This window comes from Bos indicus, chromosome 7 (genome assembly GCF_029378745.1).
Source record: "Bos indicus isolate NIAB-ARS_2022 breed Sahiwal x Tharparkar chromosome 7, NIAB-ARS_B.indTharparkar_mat_pri_1.0, whole genome shotgun sequence".
NCBI classification, from domain to species: Eukaryota; Metazoa; Chordata; class Mammalia; order Artiodactyla; family Bovidae; genus Bos; species Bos indicus.
The window spans coordinates 13378438-13403741 of record NC_091766.1 but is presented as its reverse complement, the minus strand read 5'-3'; the positions used below and the strand labels follow the sequence as shown (position 1 = coordinate 13403741).

At 42.2% G+C, this 25304-nt stretch overlaps 1 protein-coding gene across 1 annotated transcript; it reads left to right on the top strand.

The window, feature by feature from the left end:
• The first annotated feature begins 17744 nt into the window (after positions 1 to 17744).
• LOC109561187 (olfactory receptor 7D2) lies at positions 17745 to 18683 on the top strand. Its single transcript, XM_019963583.2, has one exon. It carries the CDS (start codon positions 17745 to 17747, stop codon positions 18681 to 18683), a length of 939 nt encoding a protein of 312 aa, XP_019819142.2.
• The last annotated feature ends 6621 nt before the right edge of the window (positions 18684 to 25304 follow it).

Here is a 25304-nt window from a genome sequence, read left to right as displayed (position 1 = left end):
AAATGCACCCTCTTCCTATTGACGTAGCATCCTCATTGGTAGTTATTTTAAAATATTCCTCCAGGGAGACAAGGTTGACACTGCAGTTAAGATGACTGTTTTATGAGGCAGACAGACATAGATTTGAGTTTTTGTAATTTTCCTGTAGCTTATATGGTTAAGAATCTGCTTGCAATGCAGGAGAGCCAGGTTTGATCCCTGAGTCGGGAAGATCCCCTGGAGAAGGAAAAGGCAACTCAGTCCAGTATTCTTGCCTGGAGAATCCCATGGACAGAGGAGCCTGGTAGGCTATGTCCATGGGCTCTCAAGGAGTCGGACACAACTGAGCACATCTATGTCTTCTTAGCTGTGTGACTGAAGGGCTATATGATCCATCTGAGCTCTTAGTTAAGAGGGTTATAACGATGCAATGCCATAATGAATGTAAAAAGACTGGCACGTGGTAAGTGTCCAATAAAAGATATTACTATTATGATTTACCTACTTCTCTAGCAACCCACTCCAGTATTTTTGCCTGGAAAATCCCATGGACAGAGGAGCCTAGTAGGCTACAGCCCATGGGGTCGCAAAGAGTCGGAGAGCGAATTCACTTTCACTTGACTTCACTTTCTAATGACAGAGTTTTTAATTTAGCAGCCCATCTCTCATCTCCAGATTCAGTATTCTTCCCTGATCTCCCTCTTACTTTGAGGAAAACAAAAGGACTAAAGAAAAACACAATTGATCTGATCATTACAGATCAGAAAGGGTACATTACCTCCTTTGTTTTCCCACATAGGGTTTCTGTTAATGAAGCTACTACTGACATATTTCAAACCCAACTAACATTTCAAACCCAACTAACATTATTAATGGACAAGCTCTTCACACAACTACTCACAGTGGCCCAGAAGCTTTGAACCTCCCCCAGGTTTCTCCACCTTCGTGAACAGAAATAAAATGAGATCTTTGTCAACAGGAAGAGATTCAAAGACTTAGAGAATGAACTTGTGGTTGCTAGGGTGGAAGGCTGAGGGGGAAGAATAGTTAGGGAGTTTGAGATGGACATGTACACACTGCTGTATTTAAAATGGATAGCCAGCAAGGACCTAAGGTAGAGCACATGGAACTCTGCTCAATGTTATGTGGCAACCTGGAGGGGAGGGAGTTTGGGGGAGAATGGATACATGTATATGTATGGCTGAGGCCCTTTCCAAAGAAAGGCAATGCCAAAGAATGTTCAAACTACGGCAGAATTGTACTCATCTCACATGCTAGCAAAGTAATGCTCAAAATTCTCCAAGCCAGGCTTCAGCATGAATTTCCAGATGTTCAAGCTGGATTTAGAAAAGGCAGAGGAACTAGAGATCAAGTTGTCAACATCCGTTGAATTATAGAAAAAGCAAGAGAATTCTAGAAAATCCACTTCTGCTTCATTGACTATGCTAAAGCCTTTGATTGTGTGGATCACAATAAACTGTGGAAAATTCTAAAAGAGATGGGAATACCAGTCTACCTGACCTGCCTCCTGAGGAATCTGTATGCAGATCAAGAAGCAACAGTTAGAACCGGACATGGAACAACAGACTGTTTCCAAATAGGAAAAGGAGTACATCAAGGCAGTGTATTGTCACCCTGCTTATTTAACTTACATGCAGAGTATATCATGCAAAATGCCAAGCTGGATGAAGCACAAGCGGAATCGAGATTGCAGGGAGAAATATCAAATAGGCAAATGACTCCACCCTCATGGCAGAAAGCAAAGAAGAACTAAAGAGTCTCTTGGTGAAAGTAAAAGAGGAGAATGAAAAAAATTGGCGTAAAACTCAACATTCAAAAAACTAAGATTGTCGCATCCGGTCCCATCAGTTCATGGCAAATAGATGGGGAAACAGTGATAGACTTTATTTTGAGAGGGCTCCCAAATCACTGGAGATGGTGACAGCAGCCATGAAATTAAGACGCTTGCTCCTTGGAAGAAAAGCTATGACCAACCCAGACAGCATATTCAAAAGCAGAGACATTACTTTGCCAACAAAGGTCCATCTAGTCAAAGCTATGGCTTTTCCAGTAGTCATGTGTTGATGTGAGAGTTGGACTATAAAGAAGCTGAGCACTGAAGAATTGATGCTTTTGAACTGTGGTGTTGGAGAAGACTCTTGAGAATCCCTTGGACTGCAAGGAGATCAAACCAATCAATCCTAAAGGAAATCAGTCCTGAATATTCATTTGAAGGACTGATGCTGCAGCTGAAGCTCCAATCCTTTGGCCATCTGATGCAAAGAATTGACTCATTGGAAAAGACTCTGATGCTGGGAAAGATTGAAGGCAGGAGGAAAAGGGGATGACAGAGGATGAGACGATTGGATGGCATCACCAACCCGATGGACATCAGTTTGAGCAAGCTCTGGGAGTTGGTGATGGACAGGGAAGCCTGGCGTGCTACAGTCCATGGGGTCACAAATGGTCAGATACAGCTAAGCTACTTAACTGAACTAAACCGAGTCCCTTCACCGTTTATCTGAAATTTTACAAACATTGTTAATTGGCTATGCATATCAAGTTGCTTCAGTCATGTCTGACTCTTTGCAACCCTCTAGACTGTAGCCCACCAGTATCCTCTGTCCATAGGATTTCCCAGGGAAGGGTACTGGCATAGGATGCCATTTCCTACTTCAGGGGATCTTCCTGACCCAGGGATCAAACCTGCATCTCTTTTGTCTCCTGGATTGGCAGGCAGGTTCTTTAGCACTAACGCCACCTGGGAAGCCCAATAGCTCAATATAAAATTAAAAGTTTTGCGACCCCATGGACACCAGGCTCCTCCATCCATGGGATTTTCTAGGCGAGTACTGGAGTGTGTTGCCTTTTCCTTCTCCAGGGAACTTCCCAACCCAGGGATCGAACCCGTGTACACACGTGGCAGATGCATGTTGATGTATGGCAAATCCAATACAATATTGTAAAGTAAATAATAATAATAATATTTTTTAAAAAAGAAAAATGAGAAAAAAATTAAAAGTTTTTTTAAAAAAGAAAAAAATCAGGGGAAAAAAAGAGAGGTTTTGTCAAGACTCTGTGGTATAAAGACAAATAAGAATTAATCTCAAAAATATACAAGCAGCTCCTGCAGCTCAATTCCATAAAAATAAACAACCCAATCAAAAAAATGGGCCAAAGGACTAAACAGACAATTCTCCAAAGAAGACATACAAATGGCTAACAAACACATGAAAGGATGCTCAACATCACTCATTATCAGAGAAATGCAAATCAAAACCACAATGAGGTACCATCTCATGCCAGGCAGAATGGGTGCTATCAAAAAGTCTACAAACAATAAATGCTGGAGAGGGTGCAGAGAAAAAGGAACCCTCTTACACTATTGGTGGGAATGCAAACTAGTACAGCCACTATGGACAACAGTGTAAAGATTCCTCAAAAAGCTGGAAATGGGACTGCCATACGACCCAGCAATCTCACTGCTGGGCATACACACAGAGGAAACCAGAACTGACCTTTTTCCCGGAGCCAGTGGTGGGGCTTGGCGTCTCGCTTCTCTCCTTCCCCTGTTCACCCGGCCTTCCAAGGGGCACCTGCACAGGCGTCTGAAAAATCCTTTTGCAGAGTTCTATGATGGAGACTGAAGGGTATCCAGAGATGCAAAGAGATGGAGAAGTCCAGAATGATGAAATAAGGTCACCACCAAATGAGAGGATGGCTGAGGAGCCAGAAGACATCCTGATAGCACCGCCCCAGGTCCAGGTTCCACCAGAGAGCCTGGATGAAGATGACCTAGAGACCGTGCCCCGAAGGAGTCCTCTCAACCCTGCAGCCTCCAGGCAGAGGTTCCGGGAGTTCCACTATGAAGATGCAGCTGGGCCCAGGGGTATCCTGAGACATCTCCAGCAGCTTTCTGGACAGTGGCTGCGACCTGATATTCACATGAAGGAGAAGCTTGTGGAGATGCTGGTGCAGGAGCAATTCCAGGCCGTCCTCCCTGAGGAGCTCAGACCTTGGGCACTGAGGTGTCAGCCTGGGGTCAGAATCACTGGCTAAAATCTCACTGCTTCTTTTTCAGCCTACATATGAGAAGTGACCAAAGGCTCTCTTTGTTGCAAATCCAACTACAGTCATGAGAAATCTGAACCTTGATTTTCTTTGAGCTTGCCTTTGCTAGCTGTAATAAGAATTGATGAAAAAAAAAATTTTTTTTTTTTGCCTGAATCAGCTCTATTTCCTGGCACTGTGAACTCCAAAATGAGTTTCCGTGCCCTCTTGTAAGGACAATCAGTCTGCTGCTTGTTTTTGCTCTGCTGAATGCCTCCCTTTTTCCACTTTGTGACACGCTTTACTATATAGCTTTTATGTATCCAAAGAGATGATTGCTTCAACTTTAATATTCTCTCTGTGGTGGCTTGAATGGAAGCTTCTGTAACCCCACCAGTAACTCATTTGGGGTGTCCTTGAAATATTAAAGTTTGATTCTTAATTAAAAAAAAAAGGAAACCAGAATTGAAAGAGACACATGTACCCCAAAGTTCATTGCAGCACTGTTTATAATAGCCAGGACATGGAAGAAACCTAGATGTCCACCAGCAGAGGAATTGATAAGAAAGCTGTGGTACATATACACAATGGAATATTACTCAGCTATTAAAAAGAATGCATTTTAATCAGTTCTAATGAGGTGGATGAAACTGGAGCCTATTATACAGAGTGAAGTAAGCCAGAAAGAAAAACACCAATACAGTATACTAACACATATATATGGAATTTAGAAAGATGGTAACAATGACCCTATATCAGTTCAGTCGCTCAGTCGTGTCCAACTCCTTGGGACCCCATGAACCGCAGCACGCCAGGCCTCCCTGTCCATCACCAACTCCCGGAGTTCACCCAAACTCATGTTCATCGAGTCGGTAATGCCATCCAACCATCTCATCCTCTGTCGTCCCCTTCTCCTGCCCTCAATCTTTCCCAGCATTGGGGTCTTTGCAAATAAGTCAGCTCTTCACATCAGGTGGCCAAAGTATTGGAGTTTCAGCTTCAACATCAGTCCCTCCAATGAACACCCAGGACTGATCTTTAGGATGGACTGGTTGGATCTCCTTGAAGTCCAAGGGACTCTAAATATGTATAATATCATGTATGAAACGAGTCGCCAGTCCAGGTTCAATGCACGATACTGGATGCTTGGGGCTGGTGCACTCGGACAATCCAGAGGGATGGTATGGGGAGGGAGGAGGGAGGAGGGAGGAGGGTTCAGGATGGGGAACACATGTATACCTGTGGTGGATTCATTTCGATATTTGGCAAAACTAATACAATATTGTAAAGTTTAAAAAAAAAAAAAAAAAAGTCTCCTCCAACACCACAGTTCAAAAGCATCAATTCTTCGGTGCTCAGCTTTCTTCACAGTCCAACTCTCACATCCATACATGACCATTAGAAAAACCATAGCCTTGACTAGATGGACCTTTGTTGGCAAAGTAATGTCTCTGCTTTTTAATATGCTGTCTAGTTTGGTCGTAACTTTCCTTCCAAGGAGTAAGCATCTTTTAATTTCATGGCTGCAATCACCATTTGCAGTGATTTTGGAGCCCAGAAAAATAAAGTCTGACACTGTTTCCACTGTTTCCCCATCTATTTCCCATGAAGTGATGGGACCAGATGCCATGATCTTCATTTTCTGAATGTTGAGCTTTAAGCCAACTTTTTCACTCTCCTCTTTCACTTTCATCAAGAGGCTCTTTAGTTCTTCTTCACTTTTTGCCATAAGGGTGGTGTCATCTGCATATCTGAGGTTATTGATATTTCTCCCACCAATCTTGATTTCAGCTTGTGCTTTTTCCAGCCTAGCATTTCTCATGATGTACTCTGCATATAAGTTAAATAAGCAGGATGACAATATACAGCCTTGACGTACTCCTTTCCTATTTGGAACCAGTCTGTTTTTCCACGTCTAGTTCTAACTGTTGATTCCTGACCTGCATACAGGTTTCTCAAGAGGCAGGTCAGGTGGTCTGGTATTCCCATCTCTTTCAGATTTTTCCACAGTTTATTGTGATCCACACAGTCCAAGGTTTTGGCATAGTCAATAAAGCAGAAATAGATGTTTTTCTGAAACTCTCTCTTGCTTTTTCGATGATCCAGCAGATGTTGGCAATTTGACCTCTGGTTCCTCTGCCTTTTCTAAAACCATCTCGAACATCTGGAAGTTCACGGTTCATGTATTGTTGAAGCCTGGCTTGGAGAATTTTAAGCATTACTTACTTTCCTAGCGTGTGAGATGAGTGCAATTGTGCAGTAGTTTGAGCATTCTTTGGCACTACCCTATATGCGAGACAGCAAAAGAGACACAGATGTAAAGAACAGACTGTTGGACTCTATGGGAGAAGGCGAGGGTGGGATGATTTGAGAGAATAGCATTGAAACGTGTATATTAACATATGTGAAATAGATCGCCACTCCAGGTTCGATGCATGAGGCAGAGTGCTCTGGGCTGGTGCCTGGGATAACCCAGAGGGGTGGGATGGAGAGGGAGGTGGGAGGGGGGTTCAGGATAGGGAACACATGTACATCCATGGCTGATTCATGTGAATGTATGGCAAAAACCACCACAATATTGTAAAGTAATTAGCCTCCAATTAAAATAAAAAGAAAAAAAAATAGTGGCTAGAAATAGAAAAAAAAAAAGATAAATCACTGTTTTGCCTAATAAGGGCTTCTCTGATAGCCCAATTGGTAAAGAATCTGCCTGCATTGCAGGAGACCCCGGTTCAATTCCTGGGTCAGGAAGATCCACTGGAGAAAGGATAGGCTACCCACTCCAGTATTCTTGGGCTTCCCTTGTGGCTCAGCTGGTAAAAAAATCTGCCTGCAATGCGGGAGACCTGGGTTTGATCCCTGGGTCAGGAAGATCCCCCGGGGAAGAGAAAGGCTACCCACTTCAGTATTCTGGCCTGGAGAATTCCATGGACTTATAGTCCATTGGGTCTAATAAAGATATGAAGAAAGGAAATAAAAGTAGTTCAAAATACTCCATTCTCCATGGGCTAAGACAAGCTTTCAACAGTCATTACTTTCTCATGTAAGAATTGATTCACATGTTTTATCATTTGCTTCATATCACCAGAAGATGCATATCACCATAGTGAAGCCATTTACAGATTTATAACTGCTTCATGCTTTTCCCTCTTTTAGAAAATGGTCCAAGCTTAGAACATTTCTCTTCAGCCAAACCCTCCTCTGTTCAAAAAATGTGTTTCAACAAACTTTCAAATTTTTGTGTGTTCTAGGTGATAAACTGTTCAAATCCAAAGTGATTTCAAGTAGTGAAATGCTTTTATTGTTTTCTCTTCACCTCTTTTTATTAGTTTGCTGTCATTGACCAATATAATATTAAATATTATATGCTATATGGTAAAATCTTTTTTTTTTCCAAATAATACAGAAACTTTAAAGTAAAAGTCAAGGGAATTCCCTGGCAATCCAGTGACTAGGACTCGGTGCTTTAACTGTCATGCAAGCTTGTGCACTAAGTCACTTCAGTCATGTCCAACTCTTTGCAGCCCAGAGGACCCAGCAGGCTCCTCTGTTCATTCATGGGATTCATGGGATTCTCCAGGCAAGAATACTGAAGTGGGTTTCCATTTCCTTCTCCAGGGGATCTTCCAGACCCAGGGATTGAACACACATCTCTTATGTCTTCTGCACTGGGAGGTGGGTTCTTTACCACTAGTGCCACCTGGGAAGCCCATTAACTGCCATGGATCATGTACAGTCCCTGCTTGGGAAACTAAGATCCTGCAAGTCACATTTTTAAAAAAGTCAAGTGTCCACCTCATCTTTTCCTCTCATTTCTATTTGGTAAATAGTGTTAACATTTTGGTGAGTTTATTTCTAGATTATTCTTTCTAACTAGGCATTTCCTGCCATAAGGGATTAGAAACAAACAAACCTGAGTGACATTCATCTGGTGTGGAAAAGCACAGCGTCCCTGTGCACCATAACACTTCCGTATCTTTGGCAGATAGCAGCTGCCTGATGTACACCATGTATTCCCAATGATCCAGAAACTAGAGGATTATTACCTGCAGCCTTCAGATCTTGGGTAAGCCTGTGTCCATGCCGCATTGTTAACTAGTTGAATATCATACCTTCTCTTAGTTTGGCACTTTGCTTTCTTGCACTCCTCAGTGTAAATCCCAAATCACCACCAGCATGTTGAATGCCTCAAAGTCCTGCTTCTCAGGTTCTGCCTTAATAGAGAGTATTTGGCAGGTCTAAGCAGAGTGGTGGCCATAGATCCCAAAAGGAGAAGCACTTTCTCACTGAGTGCTTCTGCCTCCCTCACCACCCTGTGGTGAGTGGAGAGATGGAAGGAAAAGGGAAGCTTGGAGGCTACACTTCCAGGGCCACCTCTATGTGGCCAGGAAACAGCTCCTGAGGCTTCCTCTTGGCTGTATCCCCTCAGGGATGCTGTAAGATGCTTTTTTCCCCTGTTCCAACCCCCTACCACAGTACCCTTGGCATTTCAGCACTTCTGGTCTCTAAATAATGGACAACTTGCTTCTTGACTGACAACAACGATGGCTATTGAATATATAATAGTATCAGGCACTCTTATTCACTTTCCTGATAGTACCTCATTTAAGCCTTACCACAGCTCTAGGCAGCAGGTACCACTTTATCCTCTACTTTAATTGAGGTACAAGGAGGTCAGATGAATTCTCTAAGGTCACACACCTGGTATGATACAGACTGGGGATCTGATGCCCAGCACCCTGGCTTGCACCTCCCATCAGTGGACATTCCAAAGTTCCACAAGTATTAAAACTTGAGCAGTTTTACTAAAAATAATGGTGAATATATGGGCTTCCCAGATGATTCAATGATACAGAATCCACCTGCCAAGCAGGAGATGTGGGTTCTATCACTGGTTTGGGAAGATCCCCTGAGAAGGCAATGGCAACCCACTCCAGTACTCTCGCCTGGAAAATCCCATGGACGGAGGAGCCTGGTAGGCTGCAGTCCATGGGGTCTCTGAGAGTCGGACATGACTGAGTGACTTCACTTTCACTTTTCACTTTCGTGCATTGGAGAAGGAAATGGCAACCCACTCCAGTGTTCTTGCCTGGAGAATCCCAGGGACAGGGGAGCCTGGTGGGCTGCCATCTATGGGGTCGCACAGAGTCGGACATGACTAAAGTGACTTAGCAGCAGCAAGAAATAAGCTGAAGAAATAAGCCAGGAGAAAATTTCCAGCCATAGGTTAAAATACATTCCATTGTTCATAATGTTTCATTTGAAGTGATTTTGTCCTTAGGGATACAACATTAGCTAGAAGAAAGGAAGTCCTGGCCTTTGGAAACAATAACCCTTTTAGGTTATTCAAAACTACCAATGCATTTGATTAAAAGCATTACTTGTCACACTTCTTGGGAGCACCTACCACCACCTGACAGGTGTTTTCTGGCTGGTTATTTCACTCACTAGTAGTGAAGGCCTACACACTCCATGAATGATCTTTTCATGCAATAATGTAACATTATAATGTCTTTACATGAATATAAAGTACAAGTTACAGTGATACCATGTACACTGCAGTTGGTAATTACACTGAAATTATTATTTTAATTATAGTACAATTATTTTTCTAGTTTAGAAAATAAGTATGGGACTTCCCTGGTGGCCCAGTGGTTAAGAATTTGCCTGCTTAAAAAAATAAAAAATAAAATAAAATAATTTTTTAAAGTAAAAAAAAAATTTGCCTGATAATGTGGGTGGTACTAGTTCAATCTCCAGTCCAGGAAGGTCCCACATGCCTTGGGGCAACAAAGCCTGTATGCCACAACCACTGAAGCCCACGTGCCCTAGAGTCCATGTTCTGCAACAAGAGAAGCCACCTCATTGAGAAGCCTGAGCACGACTGAAACTAGAGAGTGGCCTGCTCACCAAAGTAACAAAGACCCAGCAGAACCAAAAACAAAATAAATAAATTTTAAAACAAAACAAAAAAATACAGAGTGATGGCAAAGATATTTTTGAATCTTGCCATAATGGAATTGCTGCTGTCTAAGACTATTTACTGAAAGGAATGAAGAGATTCCCTACACAATATTGACATCTTGCATTTCTAGTTCCAGTGGCTCTTGGGTTATACCATTGAGTTTACATATCTTTGTCAAGTGATATATATTGGGTTGGCCAATACGTTCATTCATGTTCTTCCATTAAAATCTTACAAAATAAAGATCCTAAAACCCAATACATAGTAGAAAACTGATAATTTTATGATGTTATTCTTGGTGATGGGAGGTTACTTTAACCCATGAAACTTGTGATAACACCACATCCTTGATTTCACTGTTCTAGTTCTGTTATCAACTAATTAAAGATGACTGATTACTTAAAACTAAGAATAATTTATAAAATAAATGATTCATTCATTTAGAAATATATCAGATATCATTTTCATTAAATGACACAGTACCAATTTAATTTGCTACAGCCTAGTGAAGCATTTCTTTTGCCATCTAAATATTTTCTCATGTCTGAAATGGAAAAAAAAAAAAAAAAAAACACCATAGAAACAATTGTCTCTTTCTTTCCCTTCACCAACAAAATTCTTGGCAGAATGTTTTAAACTCACAGGGTCAAATTCCTCATTGCCACATCACTCCCAAGCTCTGCAAATAGACCCCTCCCCAGCACTCTACCAAAATTGCTCTTTCCACTGTTTCCATGTCACTAAATCTACAGGCTATCATTCAGCCTTTGTTCCTCGACCTCATAGCATCATTTAACACAGTTGATGACCCTCTCTTGAAACAAGACTCTTGTCTACATAACAAATATCCAGTGTCATGAGGAATTCACTGAGACAGATGTGTCTCTTTTCTTCTGTATTACTTTGTGACCCTAAGTGGTGTATCTGCAGGGAGATGAGTCTTTACATCAGAGACACATTCCTGAGGGGTAACTTCTTTACCTCGAAGCCAAATCAAAAATGATGAAAGCTTTTCCAGGAAGGAAGAGGGTGGTAATGGGAGAGAGATCCATCTAGCCCCAAAGCTGCCTTCCTAGAGCACACACCATTCTGTTCTGCCATTTCCTCTCCACCCAAAGGGAGCTGAATAACTTGAAGAGCAGAGCACCAAAGGAACAATTTATTTAATGATGAGTGGTGAGAATTCTTCCCCCTGGGGCTGGAGAAACTGTAAATACCTCCCTACCAGCCTCACCCTAGTTCAGTGATGCCCGACCAGGAGGAGACCACACGGGTAACTCCCACAGTCATGGCTTTGTGATAGGTTCCATCTCCCTGGGAGAATCTGTCTTCAGCATCCAAGAGACAGAGGTGAAGAGGCTGCACAAGCATTTTGTTGAGCAATCCCAGCCAAGAAGATCTTGCTGTATGAGTGAGTGCTGTGTATAAAAAGGAGAATCAAAACAGTGATGGTTCCCAGAAGGAGGTAACATAATAGATAATAACCCAAGATGGTTTCCTGTTAAATTTCTAGAATTTATTTTCCTAGCTATTTATGTCTTATTTTATTCCATTACAATTGTTTTCTGTCTGCCTCAGCCCCTCTAAAAACTAGTGACTTTCTCAGTATCAAGAATTGCCACTCTCTCAGATGTAATAAGTGTTTTCAATCCACCTGCTAATACCTTTCTTATTCTTCTCTAGTACAGTACCTCTCAGGCTTCCCTGATAGCTCAGTTGGTAAAGAATCTGCCTGCAATGCAGAAGACCCCGGTTTGACCCCTGGGTCGGGAAGATCTGCTGGAGAAGGGATAGGCTACCTATTCCAGTATTCTTGGGCTTCCCTTGTGGCTTAAAGTGAAGTTGCTCAGTCGTGTCTGACTCTTTGCAACCCCATGGACTGTAGCCCACGGCTCCTCCATCCATGGAATTTTCCAGGCAAGAGTACTGGAGTGGGTTGTCATTTCCTTCTCCAGGGCATCTTCCTGACCCCGGGATCAAAGCCAGGTCTCCTGCATTGCAGGCAGACACTTTACCATCTGAGCCACCAGGGAAGCCCTTGTGGCTTAGCTGGTAAAAAATCCACCTACAATGCAGGAGACCTAGGTTCAATCCCTGGGTTCTATCCCTGGGTTACAAAGATCCCCTGGAGAAGGGAAAGGCTACCCACTCCAGAATTCTGGCCTGGAGAATTCCATGACCGTATAGTCCATGGGGTTGTGACTTTCACTCACAGTAGTTCTGAAAGTGGGGCTCCTAGAGGAGCAGAATATCCCCAGGAATATGACAGAAATGCACTCTCAGATCCTGCTCAATCATAACGACAGGAACTCATGGGAAGGGACCCAACAGTCCATTTTAACAAGGCCTCCAGGTGATTCTGATGTAGGCTCTCATTGAAGAATCTCTGCTTCAGCAAATATCTGCTTCTCTACCTCACCCCCATGGTCACTTGCTTTCTACTAGGTTGTGTACACTCTTTAGGGCTTCCCAGGTAGCTCAGTGGTAAAGAATCCCAATGCAGGAGACACAGGAGACCTACATTCACTCTCTGGGTTGGGAAGATCCCCTGGAGAAGGGAATGGTAACCCACTCCAGTATTCTTGCCTGGGAAATTCCATGGGCAGAGGAGCCTGGTGGGTTACTGTCCAAGGGGTCACAAAGAGTCGGACACGACTGAGCGACTAAACAGCAGCAGCAGCATACACTCTTTGGTTCAACAAATATGCATCAAACCCCCTTTCTGTGCCAGGTGTGCCTATATGTCACTGCAATTATGAACAGTCCCTCTTTTTCTCTTATCTTTTGTAATGATTATTTGAAAATCCAAGAAAGCTGATGACACTGATTAGTTCAAATTCTATTTAAATTGACCTTCTTTGGTGTCTCATATCATATCAGCAACTGATAGTGACCAATTTTGTTTTCATTTCCTAATATTAAACCTTGTTTACTTTTTTATGGTGTTTCTTTTGAATTAATAGAAACAATGTTAAATAGTTATAACAGCTGGCACAGTTTCCCCTTTCTGCATTTTATTGGTTGGTTTTGGTTTTTTTAAGTTTTAATGATGACTCTCAGACTTCCATGGTGGCCCAAACAGTAAAGAATCTGCCTGCAATACAAGAGACCCAGTTTCGATCCCTGGGTCAGGAAGATCCTCTGGAGAAGGGATGGCAACTCACTCCAGTATTCCTGCCTGGAGAATTCCAAGGACAGAGGAGCTTGGCTGGCTATGATCCATGGGGTCGCAAAGAGTCAGACGTGACTGAGCGACTAACACTTTCACTTTCTTTCACACTCGGTTAACATAGCTGTACTTTATCATCTGTGGGCAGTACTCTTCTGTTCTTAGGTGACTGAAGTTTTGCTCTGTTCCCTTCCCATCAACGACTTAAATTTTGTTAAATGAAACTTGGTTTGAAACTTATCATTATTTTGTGCATTGATCTATTGACATAAATATGTTGTTATCTGACTTACTAATATTAAATATTTTTTGCACTTGTCAGATTGATATTAATTCATAATGGGCTATGTTGGATTTTTTCAGATTAATTTTTAATGTATTTATTTTAATTGGAGGATAATTACAATATTGTTGTGGTTTTATCAGATAACTTCATACTACTCCTTTTTTTAATTTAAATTTATTTACTTTAACTGGAGACCAATCACTTTACAATATTGTATTTGTTTTGCCATACATCAACATGAATCTGCCACAGGTGTACACATGCTCCCCATCCTGAACCCCCCTCGGACCTCCCTCCCCATACCATCCCTCTGGGCCGTCCCAGTGCACCAGCCCCAAGCAACCAGTATCCTGCATCGAACCTGGACTGGCGATTCATTTCTTATATGATATTATACATGTTTCAATGCCATTCTCCCAAATCATCCCACCCTCTCCCTCTCTCACAGAGTCCAAAAGACTGTTCTATACATCAGTGTCTCTTTTGCTGTCTCCCATACAGGGTTATTGTTACCATCTTTCTAAATTCCATATATATGTGTTAGCATACTGTATTGGTGTTTTTCCTTCTGGCTTACTTCACTCTGTATAATAGGCTCCAGTTTCATCCACCTCATTAGAACTGATTCAAATGTATTCTTTTTAATGGCTGAGTAATACTCCATTGTGTATATGTACCACAGCTTTCTTATCCATTCGTCTGCTGATGGACATCAAGATTGCTTCCATGTCCTGGCTATTATAAACAGTGCTGCGATGAACATTGGGGTACACGTGTCTCTTTCAATTCTGGTTTCTTCAGTGTATGCCCAGAAGTGGGATTGCTGGGTCATATGGCAGTTCTTGGAGAAGGCAATGGCACCCCACTCCAGTACTCTTGCCTGGAAAATCCATGGACAGAGGAGCCTGGTAGACTGCAGTCCATGGGGTCGCTAAGAGTCGGACACGACTGAGCGACTTCACTTTCACTTTTCTCTTTCATATATTGGAGAAGGAAATGGCAACCCATTCCAGTATTCTTGCCTGGAGAATCCCAGGGATGGCAGAGCCTGGTGGGCTGCCGTCTATGGGGTCACACAGAGTCAGACACGACTGAAGTGACTTAGCATTAGCATGGAAGTTCTATTTCCAGTTTTTTAAGGAATCTCCACACTGTTCTCCATAGTGGCTGTACTAGTTTGCATTCCCACCAACAGTGTAAGAGGGTTCCCTTTTCTCCACACCCTCTCCAGCATTTATTGCTTGTAGGCTTTTGGATCACAGCCATTCTGACTGGCATGAAATGGTACCTCATTGTGGTTTTGATTTGCATTTCTCTGATAATGAGTGATGTTGAGCATCTTTTCATGTGTTTGTTAGCCATCTGTATGTCTTCTTTGGAGAAATGTCTAGTTCTTTGGCCCATTTTTTGATTGGGTCATTTATTTTTCTGGAATTGAGCTGTAGGATTTGCTTATATATTTTTGAGATTAGTTGTTTGTCAGTTGCTTCATTTGCTATTATTTTCTCCCATTCTGAAGGCCGTCTTTTCACCTTGCTTATAGTTTCCTTTGTTGTGCAGAAGCTTTTAAGTTTAATTAGGTCCCATTTGTTTATTTTTGCTTTTATTTCCAATATTCTGGGAGGTGGGTCATAGAGGATCCTGCTGTGATGTATGTCGGAGAGTGTTTTGCCTATGTTCTCCTCTAGGAGTTTTATAGTTTCTGGTCTTACGTTGAGATCTTTAATCCATTTTGAGTTTATTTTTGTGTATGGTGTTAGAAAGTGTTCTAGTTTCATTCTTTTATAAGTGGTTGACCAGTTTTCCCAGCACCACTTGTTAAAGAGACTGTCTTTTCTCCATTGCATATTCTTGCCTCCTTTGTCAAAGGTAAGGTGTCCACTACTCCTTTCTTACCTTGGTGCAGCTACAGTCAGTGTGAGGTTAACTTGTAGATTTCCCATTTCTGTTACATTTAATGATATCTGTTTTCAACCTTCATTCAGCTTTCCATATTCTTTGATAACACAGCCCTGGGGATACAGAGGTGAGTAATGTGTTATCTGAACTTGCGTGATTTATGATTCAGTAAGAGGGACAGCTCAATTAATTCCATAAGTAAATGCAAAAACATAACTATGATTTGTTTAGTGGAGAAAAGTAGAAAGGGTTCTAAAGGCATGGATTAGTGAACTGCAGTTGGTGGGCAGGGAGGGTTCATCTTAGAGATGAGGACAGGAGTCACCACAAGATGACCAAAGCAGGGAGGAGGATCTCATCAGAGAGGGCAGCACTTCCACAGGCATGGTTGGGGGAAGAATCCTAGCGTTTTTAGGACTCCTAAAGGCAAACATGTTGGGGGCTTTGAGAGTGAAAGGCTGGTATGATGCTAAATAAGACTGGGAGGTTGGGAGGAGCAACGTGTACAGGAAAACCTGGAAAGAGTGTTAAAAGAAAGAAAAACTGCAGACCTTCTCCCTTCTGGATACTGCAAAACTGTCTCCCTTCTGGACATTGAGGAGAAGATCCTGGGATGAAAGCACCTTCCAGAGATGTGTTTGCTTCTGCTTGGGACCTAGGGTACTGTTCATCGGAGACCATTTTAGACTAAGTTCCTCAGGCTGAGGTTTCTAGGACAGTGTGACTGTGGGCTCCAAAATCTGTGAGTGGTGACCCCAGCTGCAGTGTTCTTTGAAAAGTGAAAGTGTTAGTTGCTCAGTTGTGTCTGACTGTTTTCAACCCCTTGGACTATAGCCTGACAGGCTCCTCTGTCCATGGAATTCTCCAGGCAAGAATACTGGAGTGGGTTGCCATTCCATTCCCTTCTCTAGGGGATCTTCCCCACCCAGAGATTGAAGCCTAGTCTCCTGCATTGCAGGCAGATTCTTTACCATCTGAGCTACCAGGGAATCTAACTCTTTTCTGACAGCATCTCACAAAGGGTTTTCTTCTTGTTTTTCTGCCCTGTACTACTGGGCATAATGTGAAGGGGATACTTTTTAACTTTTGATTTTAACCTCATTTCAGATTTACAGAAAGGTTAAAAGAACAAATAGTTCTTATGTATATCTTCTATTAGATCTCCCCAATTTTAACACTTTAACATCTTTACTTTTTTTAATCCACTTTTCCTTCTTCCTTTTGTAAGTGTGTGTGTGTGTGCCTGTGTCTCTTGGTGAAAATTTTCAGAACCACTTAAGAGAAAATAGAACTGTACATATGGGATCTCTTTATCTCTAAGTCTTCAAAATTCACTAGAAACAAGGGCATTGCCTCACACAGCCATAGTCCAATTATCAAAATAATAAAATTAAAATTTATATACTATTATTAAATTTACAGAACTCATGTCTATGTTGACAGTTATCCTGATAATTCCATCTGCAGCAAAAGAACATCTATGATTACATTCAGCTGACATGTCTTTTTAATCTCCTTTAATCCAGAACAATTGCTAGAATTTATTTGAATTTGTTGGCATTTACATTTTTGAAAGGGGCAGGTCAGGCATGGTGTAAAATGTCCTTCGACTTGAGTTTGTCTGATGTTCCCTAGTCTTTATATTTTTATTTCTGGTTGTGCTGGGTCTTTGCTGTTATGTGCAGGCTTTTCTGTTATGGTGAGCTGGGGCTACTCTCTAGTTGCAGTGCATGGGCTTCTCCTTGCAGTGGCTTCTCTTGTTGCAGAGCATGGGCTCTAGGATACCCAGGTCTCAGTAGTTGCAGCTCCTGGGCTCTAGAGCACAGGCTCAGTAGTTGCGGTGCTGGAGCTTAGTTGCTCTGTGGTATGTGGGATCTTCCCAGACCAGGAATCAAACCCATGTCTCCTGTGTTGGCAGGTGGATTCTTTACCACTGAGCCACAGGGCAGCCCTGATGCTCCCTAGTCTTTAGACTGAAGTCCTGCACTTTTGGCAGGATCCCAAATGTGCAGGATTTCAATCCCACAGAAGCAACATTATTTCCATCATGTTGATTTGTCCCCATTGTGAAGATCCATAACCATCTGACAGGGTTGTTATAAAACAGATCCTTCAGATAAGTGGTCAGGAACGCCAGATTCCATTTTATAGGATTCTATTTTCATTTTGTTGTCATAAAATGGATACTTAATACAAGAAATTAGGATAAGCTATAAGATAAAAACAGGTTTTCACTTTTGAGTGAACAAAGCTCCAATGCTTAGACAAAATGGCAAACTTCATAAACATTAAAACTTGAGTGAAAGGCATGATCAATATTTCTAATATGTGGAGGACGCCGGTTTGCTGCTAATTCCTGCTGCTCTTGTCTCTTCCTTCATAGATATATCAGCTACATGGAAGCAGGAAACAGAACAGGAGTTTCAGAGTTTATTCTCCTTGGGTTCTCTGAGGACCCAGAACTGCAGCCCCTCATATTTGGGCTGTTCCTGTCCATGTACTTGGTCACTGTGCTTGGCAACCTGCTCATCATCTTGGCCATCATTTTTGACTCCCACCTCCACACCCCCATGTACTTCTTCCTCTCAAACCTGTCCTTGGTTGACATCTGTTTCAGCACCAGCATAGTCCCCAAGATGCTACTGAGCATCCATACAGATAACAAAGCCATCTCCTACATGGACTGCCTCACTCAGGTGTATTTTTCCATGCTTTTTCCTATCCTGGACACTCTGCTCCTGACTTCCATGGCCTATGACCGATTTGTGGCCATCTGTCACCCCCTGCAGTACACGGTCATCATGAACCCACACCTCTGTGGTTGGCTGGTTTTTATTACCTGGCTCATTGGTGTCCTGACATCCCTCCTTCACATTTGTCTGATGAAGCACCTGACCTTCTGTAGAGATCCTGAAATTCCACATTTCTTCTGTGAACTGACACATATTCTTGAATTGGCCTGCTCTGATACCTTCCTGAACTGGACTTTGATATATTTTATGACTGGTGTTCTGGGTGTTTTCCCCCTCATTGGGATTCTTTTCTCCTACTCACGAATTGCTGCATCCATAAGGAAGATGTCCTCATCTGGGGGAAAGCAAAAAGCATTTTCCACCTGTGGGTCTCACCTCTCAGTCGTTTCTTTATTTTATGGGACAGGTGTGGGGGTCCATTTCACTTCTGCAGTGACTCACTCCCCCCAGAAAGTCTCAGTGGCCTCCGTGATGTACAGCGTGGTGACCCCCATGTTGAACCCCTTCATCTACAGCCTGAGGAACAAGGATGTGAAGGGAGCCCTCAGAAGGCTCCTCAACAGAACAACCTCTTGTTTGTGATAATTCCAATGGCTTCAGGACTAAGAGGTTCTCTGTGGGTTGTTGTTGTTCAGTCATCAAGTCCTATCTGACTCTGCGACCTCATGAACTGCAGCACACCAGGCTTCCCTGTCCTCCACTATCTCCCAGAGTTTGCTCAAACTCATGTCCATTGAGTCGGTGATGACATTCTCACTCTTGGAACTTCCCTGGTGGACCGGTGGTTAAGAATCCACCTTGCAATGCAGGGGACATGGGTTTAATTTCTGGCCCAGGAACTAAGATCCCACAAGCCATGGGGCAACTCAGCCCATGCATCATTACTACTTTCAAGCCCAGATGCCCTAGAGCCTGTGCTCCAAAACAAAAGAAGCCTGAGCACTGCAACTAGAGAGTAGCCTGCACTTGCTGCAACTAGAGAAAAGCTCACGTGCAGCAAAAAAGACCCAGCACAGCCAACAAAAAAGGAAAGAATTACTCTTGCATGTCTCAAATCATCTTGTTTTTTTCACCCAATCTTGTAAGATCTGTGATTTTTTTTTTTCCTCTCCTAGTTTTTTGTTTTGTTTTGTTTGCTTGTTTGTTTTTTTGCTGTGTCTCATGGCTTGCAGGATCTTAGTTCCCTGACCAGGGATTGAACCTGAGCCATGGCAGTGAAAATGATGAGTCCCAACCACTGGACCACCAGGGAATTCCCTCTTCCAGGTTTTAACCCACATTCAAACAATCTCCCAGTAATTTCTGCCCCATCTGCTATCCAAAAAATTATGTCTTTGGTCTTCTTACTTCCACACTGGTGAGTTCAAAACTTCAATTTGAAATTTACTATAGCTTTGTTATCTCCAATGTTGGCATAGCATGTTTAAACTCCTGATTGTTCACTTTATTTCTATGTGTTTCACTGTGGATTTGTATTGTGTATATGTTTGTACCACCATCAGTGTTTTTTAAATTGGATAAAGTATGATTGAATACATATGAAAATATAATTGATGTTTGAGTGCTTATTTTATGGTAAGCCTATGCTAACTGCTCTCTGTTATCTCATGTAATCTTTCCAATAGGAATGAATCTATTCCCATTTTAAAGGTGAGACAGTTTAGATTCTAACAGCCAACAAAACACACACACACACACACACACACACATAAAACGGGATATACACAAACACCAAACAGTTGTACCAACTAGATGACATGCAAGACACAGACACTACAATACAACCGTTACAATACTATGAAAGTGAAATGGAATCTCAACAAGAAAATAGTTGTGTGTGTGGGTGTGTGTGTGTGTCTTGTTGTTGTTCAGTTACCCAGTCATGTCTGACTTCTTGTGACCCCATGGATTGCAGCATGCCAGGCTTCCCTGTCCTTCACTGTCTCCCAGAATTTGCTCATTGACTCCATTGAGTCAATGATACCATCCAACTATCTCATTCTCTGTCAACCCTTTCTCTTCCTGCCTTCAATCTTTCCCAGAATCAGGGTCTTTTCCAATGAATTGGCTCTTTGCATCTGGTGGCCAAAGTATTGAAGCTTCAGTCCTTCCAATGAATATCCATGGTATGTACATTACACATTTTCTTTGTCCATTCATATGTTTATGGACAGTTGGGTTCTTTCCATCTTTTGGCTACTCTGAATAATGCTGCTATGAACATGGGTTTACCACCTACAGAAGTTTTAAACCTTTTTTAAAACAGATCTACATTTATAACTTTAGTCAGCTATAAAATGACCAGGATTCTTGCACACAAAATAAACAAAAACATCTTCCCATCCATGATAAACTCAATTTTTGTCAACTGAACAACTCTTCCCATGTTCTCTGCCTGTGATCACAGCAATTCCTCTTTAGTTGATGCATCAGGTGCCATCCACTGCTCCCCACTGTGGTCTCCCAGGAACCCCCAAAGGGAAAGCAGAGTGAGCAGGCAATCTCTTCCTGGAGTGTCCAGGAAGTGAAATGTCTAGTTGACAGAGGGAGAATACCATTCAGTTGCCCTGTGTTTGGAGTCAGACGGCCTGATTTAAACTTGGCTTCACACCTTTCTACTTCATGACTTGTACAAATTACATAAAAATTCATAGCTCCTTCTCTTTTCTATAAAATAATAATAAAGCAGAAAAATAGGATCATAATATCACTTATACATGGAATCTTTAAAAAATGAAGTTATTTTCAGAGCAGAGATAAAGTCACAGAACAAACTTATGGATATCAAGGGGAGAAAGGATAAGATGAATTGGGAGACTGGTATTGCTACATATACACTACTGATACTCTGTTTAAAATAGAGAACCTACTGCAAAGCACAGGGAACTCTACTCAGTGCTCTGTGGACCCAAATGAGAAAAAAATCTAAAAGAGTGGATATATGTATATGTATAGTTGAATCACTTTGCTGCACAGCAGAAATCAACACAACATTGTAAATAACTATACTCCAAGAAAAAGTTTAACAATAACAATAACAGAGCATGCACCTAGATTTTGAGGGTGATTATGCAGATGAAATGAAACAAGCTATATAAGCTCTGACTTGGGACATAGGATGCCCTCCACAAAGGTTCATAACACAGTTGCTGTCCTCCTTGTCTTCATTCTAATTATCACATTCACCATCTTTTTGGAACACTTAGAGGACACTTGAGAGGCACCCACTTGCTGCTCATAGCTGAGACACCTATGGGAGCTCAAATAGGTGTGAGAGAAAAGCAGAACTCTGAGGGAGACTCCTTGGACCCCTGTCAAAACAAAGAACACAACTGCAGTTCTCAGAGCAGAAATCTTGCATATTGTTACCATAGCATCTGTCTGTCCCAGCTGTCCTGTTTGTCTTCATGAGGAGGAAATACTGCTCCCAGCTGTCCTTCCCATTCACCCCATGGACCTCCAGACTCACACAAATCCAATGGACCTCTTTAAAGATGCATTGTGGACTTCCCTCATGGTCCAATGGTTAAGAATCCATCTGCCAATGCAGGGGACACGGGTTCAATACTTGTCTGGGAAGATTCCACGTGCCAAGGGCCAACTAAGGCCATGCACCACACTACTCAGCTCACGTGCTGCAGCTACTGAAGCCTGTGTGTCATAGAGCCTGTGATCTACAATAAGAGGATCCCCTGAAATGAGAAGCCCGCACACTGCGACTAGACAGTAGCCTCTGCTCACTGCAACTAGAGACATCCGCACACAGCAACAAAGACACAGTACAGCCAAAAACAAAATAATAATTAAAAAGGTGCATTGTTTCCCACCATGAAAACCTGATATCAGACCTAGAAGGAAGAGAAAGGTTACTATGGGGTGACAGGTTGGTCAGCTGGCACTTCCATCTTTTTCTGTAGGTGGTTGGCATTTTCCTGTGACCTAGGCATTTCATACTGTTCAAGGGGTTCTCTAGGCAAGAACACTGGAGTGGGTTGCCATTTCCTCCTCTGTTACTGAAGGTGAAGCTCCAATACTTTGGCCAGATGATGTGAGGAGTCGACTCATGGGAACAGACCCTGATGCAAAAAATTAAAGGCAAAAGGAGAAGAAGGCAGCAGAGCATGAGATGGTTGGACAGTGTCACTGACTCAATGGACATGAATTTGAGCAAATTCTGATAATGGAGGACAGTGGAGCCTGGCGTGCTACAGTCCCTGGAGTCACAAAAGAATTGGGCCTGACTGAGCAATTAAACAACAACAAGGCATTTCATAATCTTGGAAAATTTTTTGTGCTCCCTTTGAGATGATCAGGTGAGAATTAAACTAACTGAAAATATATAAGACAGATAGACTGATCAGAATAAAAACCTCCTAAAGAGTAATGGTAATTGTTGCCATCGCTCCCCCAGATGGTCTCCATGTCTCTTCATTGGTCTCCCTAATTCCAGTCTGGCCCACCTACAGCCCAATCTCTACACAGCAGCCAGAGAAAATTTAGAAATCAAAAAAGAACATCACATCACATCATTTTTGCTACAAAGCATTGCAGTGTCTTCCTATCTCTCTAAGATTAAAACCCTAACTTCTGAAATGGGTCTATAAAGCTCTGAATGACCACAGCCCTAACATTTGGCCACACCCATCTCATATATTTTCCATGTTGGCTTCTGAAACACTGGCCTGTGACAAAAATATCAAGCCAGTTGCTGTCTCAGGGTTTTTGCACATGTGCTTTCCTCTCCCGAGAGTGCCAAGTATGCTTTTTCCTCCTTGCCTTTTGCCTGGCTCCAGGTCTTTTATGAATATTTCCATCTTAGCTCCAAATGTCACCTCCTCTGAGAAGCCTCAGGCTCACTCTAGCCCATAGCCCTACTTCATTAATATTTTAAATCATATACATCATTATCTATTTATGTAATTACATCATTATCTATATATATTATTTTCTATTTACCTGTTTATTTATCCTTTGTCTCCTTGGATAACCTCAATGGATTGTACAAGCACAAGGAAATCCCATGAGGCTTACTCTGACTTGTTTATCACATTATCAAAAATGGAAGGTGCTCCAGGGAACCCCTCTCAGTGCCATGTGGCAGCCTGCCTAGGAGGGCAGTTTGGAGGAGGATGGATACGTGTTTATCTATGGCTGAATCCCTTCACTGTCCACTTGAAAGTATCACCACATTGTTAATCGGGTATACTCCAATATAAAATAAAAAGTTTTTTAAAAAGGAAGGGGCTTTAAAAGGGTTTATAAGTTGAATGAACAGGGGACATCTGCTAGGCCGACTACAAAGCAGACCACAGGGCTCTGTGAAGGTCCTGACATCCCATCACTCAGTGACCCCTGACTTCTGACTTCACTCTCCAGACACACAGTATCAAGTTGCCTCATGCCTGTTTGGGCCTGGGAATGGTCAAGGTCATTGTCCTGTTACTACAGTGACCCTTGAAAGCTTGTCCTCCTGTCCACTGCTTTTTTTTTTTTACTTTTTGGCTGCACCCAAATAGTTGTGAAAAGAAGAGAAGCGAAAAGCAAAGGAGAAAAGGAAAGATATTCCCATTTGAATGCAGAGTTCCAAAGAATAACAAGGAGAGATAAGAAAGCCTTCCTCGAGGAAAACAACAGAATGGGAAAAACTAGAGATCTCTTCAAGAAAATTAGAGATACCAAGGGAATATTTCACGCAAAGATGGGCTCGATAAAGGACAGAAATGGTATGGACCTAACAGAAGCAGAAGATATTAAGAAGAGGTGGCAAGAATACACAGAAGAACTGTATAAAAAAGATCTTCATGACCCAGATAATCACGAAGGTGTGATCACTGACCTAGAGCCAGACATCCTGGAATGTGAAGTCAAGTGGGCCTTAGAAAGCATCACTATGAACAAAGCTAGTGGAGGTGATGGAATTCCAGTTGAGCTATTCCAAATCCTGAAAGATGATGCTGTGAAAGTGCTGCACTCAATATGCCAGCAAATTTGGAAAACTCAGCAGTGGCCACAGGACTGGAAAAGGGCAGTTTTCATTCCAATCCCAAAGAAAGGCAGTGCCAAAGAATGCTCAAACTACTGCACAATTGCACTCATCTCACATGCTAGTAAGGTAATGCTCAAAATTCTCCAAGCCAGGCTTCAGCAATATGTGAACCATGAGCTTCCAGATATTGAAGCTGGATTTAGAAAAGGCAGAGGAACCGGAGATCAAATTGCCAACATCTGCTGGATCATGGAAAAAGCAAGAGAGTTCCAGAAAAGCATCTATTTCTGCTTTATTGACTATGCCAAAGCCTTTGACTGTGTGCATCACAGTAAACTGTGGAAAATTCTGAAAGAGATGGGAATACCAGGCCACCTGACCTGCCTCTTGAGAAACCTATATACAGGTCAGGAAGCAACAGTTAGAAGTGGACATGGAACAACAGACTGGTTCCAAATAGGAAAAGGAGTACATCAAGGCTGTATATTGTCACCCTGCTTATTTAACTTCTATGCAGAGTACATCATGAGAAACGCTGGGCTGGAGGAAGCACAAGCTGGAATCAAGACTGCTGGGATAAACATCAATAACCTCAGATATGCAGATTACACCACCCTTATGGCAGAAACTGAAGAACTAAAAAGCCTCTTGATGAAAGTGAAAGAGGAGAGTGAAAAAGTTGGCTTAAAGCTCAACTTTCAGAAAAGTAAGATCATGGCATCTGGTCCCATCACTTCATGGGAAATAGATGGGGAAACTGTTGAAACAATGTCAGACTTTATTTTTCTGGGCTCCAAAATCACTGCAGATGGTGATTGCAGCAATGAAATTAAAAGACGCTTACTCCTTGGAAGGGAAATTATGACCAACCTAGACAGCATATTAGAAAGCAGAGATGTGACTTTGCCAACAAATGTCTGAAAGGTCTGTGGTTGAATCACGCGAAGACACCGGGATTCTTGGCCCCCAGAGGAGAAGAATTCAATCCGGGGCCAGAGACGAGGCTTGATTGCTCAGAGCTTTTGTGTAATAGAGTTTTATTTAAGTATAAAGGAGATAGAGAAAGCTTCTGACATAGGCATCAGAAGGGGGTAGAAAGAGTACCCGCTTGCTAGTGTTAACAATGAAGTTATATAATCCAAAGAATATCTGGAGGTTGTAAAGACCTCATCAGACCTACTCCCATAATTTACATTTTAAGATAACACTGTCTTCAG

Coding starts and splice junctions, on each gene's coding strand:
- LOC109561187 (XM_019963583.2), top strand. CDS start 17,745: ATGGAAGCAGGAAACAGAACAGGAGTTTCAGAGTTTATTCTCCTTGGG.